Genomic DNA, 16,199 nt, shown 5'->3' with positions numbered 1-16,199 from the left:
GTGCTGGGATTACAGGCGTGAGCTACCACACCCAGCCAACGATGCCATTTTCTAGAGAACCATTTTAGATATATCACGTTTATATGATAAACAAAATTGGAAAATGATTGTTGTGGTGACTAAAGTATAAATCAAGTAAATGCATGGAAAAATAATTATTGAGCTCATGTGGATTTCTGTAAATGATAATCTTTCTTACTGTCTCCTTTTTTTCATAGTGGCATTACTCTAGTGTGCCTTAAATGTGATTTCCTAGCTGATTCTTCTGGCTTAGATCGTATGGCTAAACACTTAAGTCAACGTAAAACTCATACTTGCCAAGTTATAATAGAGAATGGTACGTATATGTAATTGTGTTACTTTGAGTTTCTGATACTTATTTCAGTATTTTTTATCGGACATCATATGGACCCGTGTATTAAATTGATTATCTCACTCGTCATATATGCTATTTTAAATGTAAAACTCTTTTAATTTCAGTTTCCAAAAGTACCTCAACTTCTGAACCTACTTCTGAGTAAGTTTAATTTTCCTTCAGTGCATTTTGCTTTGATGGACTTTAGCAGTGTTACATTTTTTATTGTATCATTAATAGAAATGAAAAATATTAATTTTTTTTTAAGCTGCCCATTGAAATAGATTCCTGCTCTATGGAGTTCGTGCAACCTGACGCAAGACAAGTTGGAATTTCCTAAGTTCAAAGTTCTGAAGTGTTTTCTCATACAACAGCAGTTAAACAGCCAAGTTCATAACACTAGCTCTCGTTATTCAGATCTTTTCAGCTTTCAGATGGCACTAGACTTATTCCGCCTTATCTTTGTGTCAGGTTAACAGATCTTAACATGTTTTTTTCTCTAGTTGGTTCTCTGCAAAAAATACCTTTTGTTTTTCTCTGCTGTACTTGCCTTGCCTTCAGAATATTACATTCCAGATAATACAACTGTTCATCTTTTTCTGTCTGTTTTTTCTGCTTTCTTAATTTAAGTCTTACATGTTTAGGTCAGATAGCCAATTTTTCTTCATTCCTTGTTCATTACTTTTCTATTTTTCATATTTTCAAATGAAGAAGCAACACATAAGTTTCAAAAAAATGTCCAGGGGGCTCCTGGACAGTGTCCCCTTTTGATGGACACAACTGATACCTGTTGTCGTTTTCCAAGAAATGTGAATTATTTGACTATGAGACCTCCTCTAGTTTGTGGCCTTAAGAAATCAGGTCTTGGGGAGAGTCCCTTCCTACCTGACTGACCTCCCATAAGGCTGATGCTGATTTGGCCAGAGATGACTTCAAGACCCACCAAATAGAGCACAACTTCCCACTGAGGGCGTTGGCTTTTGATCTTAAGCTTATGGGTCAGTTCTAACCAAGAAAAGTCTATGAGATCACTGCTTCAACATGCAGGTTGAAGTTTAACCAGTTTGGCTGCTGTTCTCTAATGTTCCTCTAACAGGCATGCAGTACAAGGAATATAAAAATTCTGGTTGTATTGGGAACCAAGGTTACTTTCTTGTTCTTGGTAAAACAAAATTCCTACAATTACAGTTCCCAAAGTCACAGTTGTTTATGTTATCATTTAAAGTTTTATCCAGTATTAATTATATTAATTTTCAGCAATACTAATTCGCATTTTTAAACATTTTTAAAATTTTATTTTGTTTTATTTTGGTAGGTTGGTTTTATCTTATTCTTAGATTAGTGCTTCAACATCCAGGTTGACATTTAACCAGTTTGGCTGCTGCTCTTTAATCTTCCTCTAGCAGGCATGCAGTCCAAGGAATATAAAATTTCTGATTGTATTGGGAACCTAGGCTACTTTCTTATTCTTGGAAAAACAAAATTTCTACAATTACAGTTCCCAAAGTCAGTTATTCATGTTTTCATTTAAAGTTTTATCCAGTATTAATGGATTTTTCAGCAATAGCGATGTTCACATTTTTAAAAAACATTTTTTAAATTTCATTTTATTTTGGTAGCTTGGTTTTTTCTTGTTCTTAGATAAGTGCTTCAACATCCAATCCAGGTTGATGGTTTACCATTTTGGCCGCTGCTCTTTAATCTTCCTCTAGCAGGCATGCAGTCCAATGAATATAAAAATTCTGATTGTATTGAGAACCCAGGTTACTTTCTTGTTCTTAGAAAAACAAAATTTCTACAATTACAGTTCCCAAAGTCAGTTATTTCATGTTTTCGTTTAAATTTTTATCCAGTATTCTAGGAATTTTCAGCAATACTGATATTCACATTTTTAAACATTTTTTAAATTTTATTTTATTTTGGTAGCTTGATTTTATATTTTTCTTAATCAGATTTATTTTACTGTTTTACTTTTCTGTCACCTACTTGTCCCAGATTCATGAAATTTACTGATGTCCATTTTATGTCTACTTTTTATCTCTTCTCTTTGTGTTTGTTCTTGTTACAAACTCCAAGTCATTTCTTAGAATTGTCTATAAATTTCATGTAGCTACTTATTAGTAGCTTCTTAATTTGGTACTTGTTCAGACCACTAGACATTATTACATGCTCTATCATTAACATTAACTTAGGGATTGTGATTTCAAAGATAAAGATTTGGCAAAACTCTTCTTACAGATCTTAAAAGAAGTTTTAAAGTTATGTTTCCATACATCTAATACATAATATCTTCTTAGCCATTAATGTAATTTCTCTGGATAAAGATAATATATTCAAAAAATATTGGGACCAAAAAATGCACTTGTTTCTTGCCCATATATATAGAGATGTATATATTTTTTAATTTGGTGTTTGTTTATTTTGGTTACATTGAATATAGATTTGCTGAACAGTTTTGATGTTATTTTTTTAATAAAATTTGTATTGTGAAAGTGCCTTGGAAATTATTTTCTAATAACTTCATATAAAAGCTGTAGGTTGTATCATACAACTATAGGAGCATTACTGTACTCCTATTTCCAGGGAGCCTGATTGCTTGACTGACAGACCGAAAGCTTTATCTACTGAGCACATCTTGCACTTTTTCTTCCAGCACAGTTAAAAGCAAACTATTTATACTTTACTAATTCCTTGAGCAACTAGCAAAATACCCTCTGTGATCTTAATAATCATGAAGGAAGGTGGGCAGGTTCTGAAGTCGTTTGACTCAATATGGGTATTTTTTTTTAACTCTAAAATTAGAACTGGACCAGGTACAGTGGCTTATGTCAGTAATCCCAATACTTTGAAAGGCTGAGGAAGGAGCCAGGAGTTTAAGACCAGCCTGGGCAACACAGCAACACTCTGTCTTGACCACCAAAAAAAATATAATTAGTTGGGTGTAGTGGCATATGCCTGTAGTCCTGGCTACTCAGGCTGAGGGAGCAGGATAACTTGAACCCAGGAGTTTGAGGCTGCAGTGAGCTGTGATCGTGCCACTGTATTCCAGCCTAAGCCACAGAGCAAGACTGTTTTTTTTTTTTTTAAGAGGAGCTTTTTAAAAATCAAAATTGCTTTAATATACTTTGAAACACTGAAAGTGTCAGTGGCCACTGCTATGTAATATACTCCTTGCAATTCATAATCAGGAGTTAAATCCATTAATTTTAATTTTTCAAACAGATTTCTGCTGTAAATGCTTTTCCAAAATCTCCAAAAGTGGCTTACGTCGTAGTCGTGGACTTGGTAATACTCTGTTCTTTCTTTCCATACCTGTCTCTAGGATGTTTTATCAAACACTATTTTTCTACCTGTTTGTTTTTTTTCTTAACTTTTTTATTGTGGTAAAATATAGCATAAAATTTGCCATTTAAATATTTTCAAGTGTATAATTCAGCAGCATTAATGACACTCAACTTTTCTTTAAAGTTTTAAACTTTTTCCCAGGAATAGCAGCTTCTTTGCATTTTTAGCATCGGTCCTCTTTTTATTTACAGATATTTTCTGTGTCTCTTTCACAGTTCAAAAATATGAAAAGCCACATTCTTGCTATGGCAGTATTTTAGGTAGAGGTACAGCTTTGGGTTCTTCCATAGGGTTATATTTCTTATGCTATGTATCAGCTTATTTTTCTTAAAGTATAATATTCTGAAAGTTATGTGTCCCCTAGCATCACTTTTTTTAACTTTGTTTAAATAAAACGATTCATGCAGTCAGTACTAAGCTTACTTACTATAAGCAGTTGAGTTTTAATAAGTGTTAATGGGTTTTAGCTTGACAATCTGATCCCTCTTTACCTTCACACTGTTACAGTTCTTTCACCTGTTTCAGAAATAGCCATCTCATGCATACATCCTTTTTTGTTTTCAAATAAATAAAAGGTATGATTGGCTCAATTTCAGTCCATCAGTATTATTATTTTTTAAAAACCACTAAATGGCAAAGACTTGGATTCTTGCCCTTTCTGTCACACTTTGGCAAAACACCCCTTTCAGCCTTTTATTTGTTCAGTAAATATTACCTACTATGTGCCTGGCACTGTTCTAGTTGTTGGAAATACAAACTGAAATCTGCCTTCACGGGACTTATATTTCAGTGGTGGGAGACAGACAATAGAAAACAAACAAAATCGTGTAGTGTGTTAATGGTGATGAAGACTATGGAGAAGAATAAAATAGGGAAGGAAGATAGCAACATACAGGTTGGGGGTTGGGAGGTTGGCATTTTAAATTTGATGGTCAAGTTTGGGCCTCCTTGAGAAGATGGCATTTGAATAAAGACCTGAAGAAGGTGAGGCAGTCAACCGCCTGGGTTGACTCCTCCTCTCAGAGGAGCTAAAGCCCTGAAGCAGAAATTGGAACCCTCCTGTATTGCTGGTGGCATTGTAAAATGGTTCAACCACTATGAAAAACAGTTTGGCAATTCCTTAGAAAGGTAAGTGTAGAATTATCATATGACCCCGCAATTCCACTCCTAGATACATACTCGACAGAATCCAAAGCAGAGACTCGGATACTTATACATGCATTTTCATAGCAGCACTATTCACAATAGCCAACATGGAAATTGCCTAAATGTCACACACACATAAAGGGATAAATTTATGGTGTGTCGCCTGGTGCAGTGGCCATGCCTGTAATTTCAGCATTTTGGGAGGCCAAGCTGGGTGGATCACCTGAGGCCAATAGTTAGAGACCATTCTGGGTAATGTGGCAAAACCCTGTCACTACTAAAAATACAAAAATTAGCTGGGTGTGCTGGTGTGCACCTGTAGTCCCAGCTACTGGGGAGGCTGAAGCACAACAATCATTTGAACCCAGGAGGCAGAGGTTGCAGTGACCTGAGATGGTGCCACTGCACTCCAGCCTCAGTGACAAAGTGAGACTGTCAAAAAAAAAATGTGATATGTCCATACAATGGAATGTTTTTCAGCCACTGAAAGGAATAAAGTACTGATACTACAACATGTATGGACCTCTTAAACATTATGTTAAGAAATCAGTCACAAAAGGTCATATGTTGTATGATTCCATTTATATGGAATATCCACGCAGGAACAGAAAACCAGATACCACATGTTCTCACTTAGTGGGAGCTAAAAATGAGAACTCATGAACATACAGAAGGGAACAACAGACACTGTTGAAGGTGTTCGTGAATCACTTGTAACGAGCAACATGTAACTGGAGGCTGGCAATTATCATTTTCATGCTGGGTGTGGCAGCTCATGCCTGTAATCCCAGCAGTTTGGGTGGCTGAGGTGGGTGGATCACGAGGCCAGGAGTTTGAGACCAGCCTGGCCAATGTGACAAAACCCCGTCTCTACTAAAAAATGTTCACCGAGTGTGGTGGTGGACGCTTGTAATCCCAGTTACTCAGGAGCGTGAGGCAGGAGAATCACTTGAGCCCGGGAGGTGGAGGTTGCAGTGAGCCGAGATTGCACCACTGCACTCCAGCCTGGGTGACAGAGCCAGACTCTGTCTCAAAAAAAAAAAAAAATACAAAGCTAAAGTAATCACAACAGTGTGTTTTTGCCATAAGATAGAAACAGAAGTGGAATAGAATGAGAGTCCAGAAGTAAACCCATACACTGCACTCCAGAGTGACAGAGCAAGACTCTCAAATCATTTTTCACATTTTTAGAAATTATATCAAGAAAAATGTCATTATTGTGTTTGTAAAGTAGGTATACATAAATGAGACAGTTACTTTAAATGATTTCAAACTCAAGGAGCTTCAGACTTAATCGTGTCTAGCTTCTCTCTATAACATTATGCTTAGCTTATTAATCTACCTACTTTTCTTGGAACTATTACTATCTTCACCCTATTATCCATTAACAAATTTCTTACTCTGGAAAGCCTTAGTTCCTGGTTAAACAGCTTCAAGAGATTTTCTTAACACTAGGATTACAAGGTCCGAGATTCAATACCTGACTCCGCAGTAAATCATCTGCACCATTAAAGGGGCAGTGCAGTAGAGTGGTTAGAACCCAGGCTCTGCAGCAGACTGCCTGGGTTGGAGTTCCTGCTCTGCCAGTGATTAGATGTTTGTGACTCTAGTCTCTGTGTGTCACTTTCCTCATTTGTGAATTGCATGTAACAGCACCTACTCAGAGTTGAGGGGATGAATTGAGTTAATTATATATATATATATAATCTCCCACTTAGAACAGTGATTGGCAGACAGGATATGTCTGCCAGTAGTCCAACATTGTTACTGTTATTGCTAGTCTATGACTACCTTTCCTGATCTTATTTGTCTTAATTTTATTCAGATAGAAATACCTCAAATCTTCACCCAATTTTTCATTCCAACCTTCTCATACCACCTTCACAATCAATTTGTTAACTCTCTTTTCCTAACCAAGTAGCTTTCTTTTTTTTTTTTTTTTTTTTTTTGAGACGGAGTTTCGCTCTTGTTACCCAGGCTGGAGTGCAATGGCACGATCTCGGCTCACCGCAACCTCCGACTCCTGGGTTCAGGCAATTCTCCTGAGTAGCTGGGATTACAGGCACGCACCACCATGCCCAGCTAATTTTTTCTACTTTTAGTAGAGACGGGGTTTCACCGTGTTGACCAGGATGGTCTCGATCTCTTGACCTCGTGATCCACCCGCCTCGGCCTCCCAAAGTGCTGGGATTACAGGCTTGAGCCACCGCGCCCGGCCCCAAGTAGCTTTCTTGAGGGTCACTGTTGAAACGCAGTACTAAAATAGGCATACCTTTATATTTTTTGGTTTCTCAAGCTCACCAGACTAATATTTTTAGGGAATATCTATCAGTGCTCCTGGGTTCATTTTAGTCACAATTGTCATTTATAAATATTAGGTTAGTGCAAAAGTAATCACAGTTTTTGCCATTGAAAGTAATGGTATTGCTAATAGTATTTAATAGTATTACGATATTTACCCTAAATTATACTGCCTTGTACTTGAACACACCATGGTTCACCTCATACTCATACACTGCTCTGATTCTGAAACCCTTCTGCAGTCTGATTCTTGTCAGCGTGGTATTTGACCACCTGAAAAAGTTTAGTATCATCAGCAAACTTGGAGAGACTGCTATGCATGTCTCCTACTGTTTCTAATCGTCCACCCTAAAAAATATCTGTTTAGCCACACCACTATGATACATGGTGGCGAGGGGTGCTGCTGAGCAGAGTGCACCCTCGAAATAAGACAGTCCTAAGTTTCAATCCTAGTTTTGTATCTAATCTGTGTAGCCTTCAGTAAATTACCTTAACTTGTTCAGTCTCAGCTTTCCCATCAGTGAAAGGCATGTAATGGTGATTTTCTTGCAAAGTTGTTGTAAGGAATATGTATACACACACAAATGCTCCTCAACTTACAATGTGGTTACGTTCTGATATACCCATCCTAAATTGAAAATACCATAAATTGAAAATGCATTTGATGCACCTAATTTACCTAACATTCTAGCTTAGCCTGGCCTACATCAAACGTGTTCAGAACACTTAACATTAGCCTACAGTTGGGCAAACTCATCTGGCAACAGTACACTCTGTTTTTGGTTGTTTACCCTTGTGATTTCATGGCTACCTGGGAGCTGTGGATTGCTGCCACTGCCAGCATCACGAGAGAATCTCCTACCACATATTGCTAACCCAGAAAAAAAAAATTTGAAATACAGTTTCTAGTGAATGTGTGTGTATCTCTTTCACACCATTGTAGAGTCAAAAAATCATAAGTTGGCATGACGCAGTAGTTCATACCTTTAATCCCAGCACTTAGGGAGGCGAAGGCAGGCAGATCACCTGAGCCCAGGAGTTTGAGACCAGCCTGGCCAACATGGCAAAACCCCATCTCTACTAAAAAATACAAAAATTAGCTGGGCGTGGTGGCGCATGCCTGTAGTCCCAGCTACTCTGGAGGCTGAGGTGGGAGGAGCACCTGATCCCAGGAGGCAGAGGTTGCAGTGAGCCAGCATGGTGCCCCTGCACTCCAGCCTGCGTGAGGGAGCAAGACTACATCTCAAAAAAAAAGTGTAAGTCAAACCATTGTAACTCGAGGACCATCTGTATATTATATATATGTATAACTTTTGGCTCTGGCATGACAAAGAGACAATGAGTAAACAATGCTGATGTTACTGCTACTCCTACTTCAGCTGCCATTGCTATTATTTCCGTTGCTGTTGTTACTATCACTACTGCTGCTACTGCTGAGACCCTGGAAACAACACATCAGTGGAATCTTCTCTGACAGTTTTAGTGACAATCCATCCACACTGTGGTTATTCATAACTTTGGCTTATAATTCCCAGGTCTTGAAGTACAAACGTCCAGGTGGGTGACATCTTATCACAGTGCTTCAGTTACATGTGGCATAATTCTCTAATGTCGGAAATGAGTGTAGCTCTGGCTTTTTCTGTCTAACAACTACAAAATGACACTGCCTTATTGAAAACTAGTACAGAATCCTGTCTGCTCTGGAGGGAAGCATTCCTTTTGTGCTGAAGAAACTTCTTTAAAAGGAACTTCTTTATTCATTATTACCAGGAATTCATTTACAGAAAGAAATGAATCTTGAATCAATGAACTCTTGGCTACTTATTCAATACAATTAATTATATGAAAACATGTAAGTTTTTTTTTTTTTTTTGAGACAGAGTCTCACTCCATTGCCCAGGCTGGAGCGCAGTGGCACGATCTCGGCTTACTGCAACCTCCGCCTCTGGGGTTCAAGTGATTATCCTGCCTCAGTCTCCCAAGTAGCTGGGATTACAGACACCCCACCACCATACCCAGGTAATTTTTGCATTTTTAGTTGAGATAGGGTTTCACCCTGTTGGTCAGGCTGGTCTCGAACTCCTGACCTCAGGTGATCCACCTGCCTCAGCCTCCCAAAGTGCTGGGATTACAGGCATGAGCCACCATTCCCGACCAAAAACATGTAATTTTAAATAGCAGTAGTTAAAGTGTTCTTTACTTTTGTAGGACTTTTAAAATGATTGAGAAATAACTTGCTTTCTCAGAGGGTACAGATACTGTCACTCAATCTTGAAATTGTCCTTTTCTGTTTTCCCCTTATCTCCACTTTTCCCCTTGTCTATCTTCTCCAGTACATCCACCTAAATAGATGATCATAACACAGAATCGAAGGAAAGTGTTAAGTTGTACACGTTTCTTTTTTCTTGATAAAATGTGAGCAGAATGGGATATTTCTATCTAGCAAATCTTCAGAGCCTCAGAACATAAGAATCCTTGATAAATTAGTAGATAGCTCAAGCTTGGAAAACTTGGCTACTTAACCAGTTGTCTTATTGATTGAGTCAAATGCCTAAAAGGCCACAATTTTAAGTAATTTCAAAAAGTTGATTTAATTCTCTTAGTAACTTCTAAGTGGCTTTGTGGTCAAGTTACTTCAGTTCTGAATAAATTAAAAGGAGAACACATTTAACATAGGTTTATTTTTAAAACTGAATGGGAACTACCTGAAGGATCTTCCATTTTCAATCTTTCCAAGTGTCCTTTGTGTCAGGGAAATTGGATAAGGAATAATACACAAATGTCCATCCATAAATTACATTTCATATGATACTTTTTCTAAATTCAAGGAAGTCTCATAAAGGTGATTTCCGATTCCATCATGCAATGGGGAAACTGAGGTAACATTCTGAAAATAAATAGTTATGAGGAAGTACCAACTTCACACTATAGGGCACCATTTTCCCTGCTCTGGTTTTAATCTCTCCTCCCTCCTTTCTTTAATGAAAAGTCTGTACTATTCAAAGCTGACTTCTGATGTGTTGACAAGTAAACAATCCTTATCTGGAGATCTAAAACTTCATTCTCTTCATAGCTGGCTTAACATGCATATGGCCATAGAAACCAGTGCACAATCACACTATTTTTGATGTTCAGAGGAATGGAGAACTGAAAAGGATCTTAGAGGTCATTTCTTCCCATCCTTCAAATGGTGCAAGGAGCTCCTCTAAAATATCTCTTTATAAAGTTCCAGTTGTTGAATTGAAACAAATTCCCTCTCGCACAGAAAAACGAAAAAGAGAAAAAGAAAAGTTCCAGTTGTTCGAGCTGGCCCACCTGATCCTAGACTTTCCACCTCCCTGCATTGCCCTCCCCTCCTGGGTGATGATTTGATCCTCAGGAACCTGCTCAGCCCCTATCCCCAGGTTCTGTGCCTAAGCCTGACCTAAGAATGAATTCAGCTAAGAATGAAGGGAATGAAGTTCTTGATCTCCAGACAAGGATTGTTTACTTGTCGACAGATCAGAAGTCAGCTTTGAATAGTATGGACCTTCCATTAAAGGAAATGCTCTGATTTGAGTAAAACCAGGGCAGGAAAATGGTACTCTCTAATGTGAACAAGTCGATACTTCCTGATAACCATTTATTTTCCAAATGACAAGTTACCTCAGTTTCCTCGTCTGCAAAATGGAAAAAAAAAATCATTTTTACAGGATTTTCTTGAGTTTTGATAAAATAACATCTGGCATCTAGCATCAACACCCATCTAATTTACTAGGTTACCCTAAATGAAGCAGAGATGGGACCATTAACCTCAGGCCCAGGAGCACATCCTCCTCTTAGGCTTGAGAGAAATAGAGAAAGATAAGGGAAATTAACATTGTGGTTCAGACCATGCAGTTCCAGTCTGCTCCAACATTTGGCAGCCATGTGGCCTTGGGCAAGAAGCTTTGATCCTTCTGTACCTCAGAGGTCATTGTGATGTGAAGATTAAGCATGACGGTAAGCACATAACATTGTACTTAGTATTGCATAGCACTCGATAAGTATTAGCTGCTATTAATAATTGTCATTATTTCAGTTGGAAGCATGGAGACTGAAAACCAGGTGTGCTCCAATATCCTTCTCATTTGGTGATCTCCCTAAATAGGCAGAACAACAATACCTGGGGTATCTCTCCTTTATCTGAAGCACCAGGGTTTCTACCTGGAATTGGTGAGTAGGTGTCAGGTCGGCCAGGTGTTTTTGTGGGGTTTTTTTTTTTTTTTGGTGTTTTGTTTTCTGTTTTTGAAGCAGAGTCTCACTCTGTCACCTAGGCTGGAGTGCAATGGTGCAATCTCGGCTCACTGCAACCTCCGCCTCCCGTGTTCAAGCAATTCTCCTGCCTCAGCCTCCCAAGTAGTGGGGATTATAGGTATGCGCCATGATGCCAACTAATTTTTGTATTTTTAGAAGAGACAGTGTTTCACCATGTTGGCCAGGCTGGTCTCGAACTCCTGACTTCAGGTGATCCACCTGCCTCGACCTCCCAAAGTGCTGGATTACAGGCATAAACCACCGTGCCTGGCCCAGGTTTTTTATTTATGCTTCTACCTGAAGCTTTCTCTGATACTTTAAGATTGAATTCAGAGGGTCACAGTACCTACTTTATTGCTGGGGAAGGGATTAATTACCACCTATAGAGTCAAATCAGGTTATGAAGTCCATTTCTCATTCTAGTTCAACTGCATTATGGCTTAGGGGTCTCTCTCTCTCTCTCTCTCTCTCTCTCTCTCTCTTTTTCTGAGATGGAGTCTCGCTCTGTTGCCCAGGCTGTAGTGGTGGTGGTGTGATCTCAGCTCACCGCAATCTCTGCCTCCCAGGTTCAAGCAATTCTCCTGCCTCAGCCTCCTGAGTAGTTAGGATTACAGGTGTGTGCCACCACACCCAGATAATTTTTGTATTTTTAGTAGAGACAGGGTTTCAGCATGTTGACCAGGCTGGTCTTGAACTCCTGACCTCATGATCTGCCCACCTTGGCCTCCCAAAGTGCTGGGATTATAAGTGTGAACCACCGCACCCAGCCAGTGGTCTCTCTTAAAGACTACCAAGACTACTTGCCTACCCAGCTTCAAAATCTGTCTCTCTGGGCGGGTGAGATGTTTCTCACTGTCTCCTCTCCCTCCCTCCCTCCCTGCTGCCAGGCTAGTAGGTTTCACAGACTTCCCTCAGGAGAGTTAAGCCCCAGTGATTTGGTAGAGGTAGCGTCAGGGCACTCCCCGCCCATTACCTCTTACAAAAGTAACCCTTCTTGTTCCAGGTATCTAAATGCACAGACTGGGACCAGGATTAGCTCCTTCTGTTTGAGTGTCCATCCCAGGAAATGGTCAGTACTGGTCAGAAAAAAAATTACTGGTAAACACTTTCCTGCCTCTTGTCTTCACTAATCTTACCAGCAGGAGGCGCACGGCAGACATGCAATCTATTGTATTCTCAATCTCACTCAGGTTATACTCAGGATTGGTTTTCAGTTGCTTCTTATAATTAAGAGGCTCTTGCTTGCTAGTTTCAAGGGAACAGCCCAGGGACATTGGGTATAACTGGAACCGTTTCACTTATCCTAAGTTTAGGGCCTGAAAAGATCCACTTTACCAGGCTGGATTCCCTGGTTACCCAGATCACCCTGGGTAGTGAATGTCCTGCTGGCCAAGCTTCCATGGATCAGGGAAACTGGCTGGGGTAAACCTGGCATCCCTACAAGAGTCCCAGAGCTTGGAACTGACTAGAAAGACAGTGTAATATCACAAGAAGAACCTAGACTTGACTTGAGACAGATCCCATTGGACAAGTCAGAGTCTCAGTGCATCCATGTTCTTGTTCATACAGTGGAAATTGACCAGGCATGGTGGCTCACTCTTGTAGTCCCAACACTTTAGGAGGCAAAGGCAGGAGGATCACTTGAGCCCAGGAGTACAAGACCAGTCTAGGCAACATAGCAAGACCGCATCTCTATATAAAAAACTTTTTCTTTTTTTTTTTTTTTGTGAGACAGAGTCTTGCTCTGTCACCCAAGCTGGAGTGCAGTAGCGCAATCTGGGCTCACTGTAACCTCCGCCTCCCGGATTCCAGCGATTCTCCTGCCTAAGCCTCCCGAGTAGCTGGGATTATAGGCACCTGCCACCATGCCTGGCTAATTTTTGTATTTTTAGTAGAAATGAGGTTTTACCATGTTGGCCAGGCTGGTCTCGAGCTCCTGACCTCAGGTGACCTGCCCACCTCAGCCTCCCAAAGTGCTGGAATTACAGGCGTGAGTCACTGTGCTCGGCCAAAACTTTTTCTTAATTAGCCAAGTGTGGTGGCACACACCTGAGGTCCCAGCCAGCCAGGAGGCTGAGACAGGATAACTTGAGCCTAGGAGTTGGAGATTGCAGTGGGCAGTGATGACATCACTGCAGTTTAGCTTGGGCAACACAGTGAGACCCTGTCACTAAAAATAAATAATAAAAAATAAAAATGGAAATCATTATCCCACTCCATAGGGCTGAAGGAGCATTAAATGAGCTAGTGAATGAATGTAAAGTGTTTCAGCGCAACGCCTGATGCATCATAGGCATTGAAATGTTAGTAATTATTTCTGCAGGTCCTGTCTCTGTAGCACAGGTAAAGTCCCAAGGGTACAGGTCTAGATAGTGAACGGGAGCCATAGAAGAAAGGCAGGGACCAACATAAATAGATCCAGAGACACAGTAAGGCTGAATGAGGATGCTGGAGGCACTCTCCTTAGTTTGAATCCCTCCACTCCTCATCACCCCCACAGCAACAAGAGTCTAATGGTTCTCTGGCCTCCTGGGTTCCCTTCTACTGGGTATGCTGTGGGTCAAGCCCATTCCCATATCCTCTCCCTCAATCTGAGGGAGGCCTGAGCACCATTGTACAACCGTGCTGTTGCCATAATTCATTTCTGGGGCCGCAAAAGAGATCTTACTAGCTGTTTGAGACCAGAGTGAACAACACAGCGAAACCCCGTCTCTAGAAAAAAGAAAGATAAATAAGCTGGGCATGGTGGTGCACGCCTGTAGGCCCAGCTACCCAGGAGGTGGAAGTGGGTAATTGCCTGGGCTGAGAGGTCGAGGCTGCAGTGAGCCAGGATTGTGCCACTGCACTCCAGTCTAGGCGACAGAGTGAGATTCTGTCTCAAAAATAAACAAAATAGGAGGCTGGCCGTGGTGGCTCATGCCTATAACCCCAGCACTTTGGGAGGCCGAGACCGGTAGATCACTTGAGGTCAGGAGTTTGGGTCCAGCCTGGCCAACATGGTGAAACCTTGTCTCTACTGAAAATACAAAAATTGGCTGGGTGTGGTGGCTTGCCTATAATCCCAGCTACTCAGGAGGCTTAGGTGTGAGAATTGCTTGAACCCAGGAGGCGGAGGTTGCAGTGAGCTGAGACTGTGCCACTGCACTTCAGCCTGGGCAGCAGAGTGAGACTCCATCTCAATAATAACGTAAAATAGAAAAAGGAAAGAAAACTCCCAGTCGTGGCCCATAGGGTCCCCATAGACCTGGCCTTACCTATTTCTGCACCTCATTTCTTACCACTCTCTCCTTTGCTTGCTCTATTCCAGCCATCTCCATACTGGCCCCCTTTCTGTCTCTCAAACACACTGTCGCACCACCTGCCTCTGGATCTTGACATTTGCTATTTCTGCAGCTTGGGGTTCTCTTCTCCCCTCCCCTCCCTTTATTTCTTCTATCTTTTCCTTCTTTTTTGTTTTTTCAGAATTGTTTTTTTTCTTGAGGCGGCAGTGTCTTTCTCTTTCGCCTGGCCCCCCGCTGGAGTGCAGTGGCGCGATCTCGGCTCACTGCAACCTCTGCCTCCCAGGTTCAAGCAATTCTCCTGCCTCAGCCTCCCGAGTAGCTGGGACTACAGGTGCATGACATGACACCCAGTTAATTTTTCTATTTTTTAGTAGAGAGTTGCAAGGATGAGCCAGGCATGACCAGGCAAGCTCTTTCTTTGGGTGGTAAGCACATCTGGTGTGTGTTACCCTTCGCTTTCTAGGAGCAGAGCTCCATATGCCTAACAGAGAAAGTGTTCAGGCGCTGTCTTTCCGAGACCCCCTCACAGCGGGATTCCAGCAAGAGAGCCCTCTAAGGAGCACACCATCTCTCAAGCAAAGAAATCCACCTGGAGCTATCGTAGACAAGCCTTTACTAGCCACTTTTAGTTACTTTCACAATTGGACAAGGAGCTTTCATATCAATCATAGGACCAGATGTATGAGAAATAACTATAGGACTCTCCTGCTGGAGAACTACCAAGAGCTCTCATTGGCTCAGAAAGCAAGTCCAGGCTGGGTGCGATGGCTAGTGCCTTTAATCCCAGCATTTTGGAAGGCCGTGGCGGGCCAATCACCTGAGGTCAAGAGTTCAAGACCAGCCTGGCCAACATGGTGAAACTCTGTCTCTACTAAAAAAATACAAAAATTAGCTGGATGTGGTGGCGGGTGCCTATAATCCCAGCTACTCAGGAGATTGAGGCAGGGGGAATTGCTTGAACCCCAGAGGTGAAGGTGGCAGTGAACTGAGATTGTGCCACTGCACTCCAGCCTGGACGACAAAGCAAGATGCCGTCTCAAAACAAAAAACAAACAAACAAAAAAAGCAAGTCCAAACTGTTCTGCATGATGCACAAGCCCTCCCCAGCCTCAGCTCCCACTAGTGCTGCTCAGCTGTCCTTGGCCCAGACCCCCCAGTTGTCCTCTTGTCCAACTTCCAAGGTCATTCCTGCCCTCCTGCTTTTGCCCACTCCCCTCCCCTTTACCAATCCAAGCCTTACACATTATTTAACAGACAAAACAAGTCTAATCATTTTCCTGTGAACCCTCCCTGATAGTGAATACATAATGCTCTCACTTCCCATGGCACAACCTCACACTTAGTGATGTTGTCATTTACTTTTCGTTTGCATATAGTTTCAGTGTGTACATCGTTCCTGCAACTAGATCATAGGGTCTGTGAACACAGGGAACGTGTCCTCTTGGAACATTTCTTCCATAGCACCTAGCAAAGGTCTGGGGACATGACCTGATATT

General features: G+C 41.2%; 1 protein-coding gene across 5 annotated transcripts in view; it reads left to right on the top strand.

Annotated features, from left to right (window-relative positions):
- Positions 1 to 2,851, top strand: part of ZNF280C (zinc finger protein 280C) — a 64,470-nt gene extending 61,619 nt beyond the window's left edge. For 4 of the 5 annotated variants that reach the window (XM_032260191.1, XM_032260188.1, XM_032260190.1 and 1 more), the window contains 3 exons: positions 219 to 337; positions 481 to 517; positions 624 to 2,851. In XM_032260191.1, coding sequence (XP_032116082.1) covers positions 219 to 337; positions 481 to 517; positions 624 to 639 — 172 coding nt within the window. In that variant the 3' untranslated portion in view covers positions 640 to 2,851. The remainder of the gene's footprint in view (positions 1 to 218; positions 338 to 480; positions 518 to 623) is intronic. The other variant, XM_032260187.1, reaches the window with a different exon arrangement.
- Positions 2,852 to 16,199: the final 13,348 nt, after the last annotated feature.

This window comes from Sapajus apella, unplaced genomic scaffold, assembly GCF_009761245.1.
Source record: "Sapajus apella isolate SASKATOON/1434 unplaced genomic scaffold, GSC_monkey_1.0 scaffold115, whole genome shotgun sequence".
Taxonomy (NCBI): domain Eukaryota; kingdom Metazoa; phylum Chordata; class Mammalia; order Primates; family Cebidae; genus Sapajus; species Sapajus apella.
The sequence above is the reverse complement of the archived record's forward strand: the minus strand, read 5'-3'. Positions and strand labels throughout refer to the sequence as shown.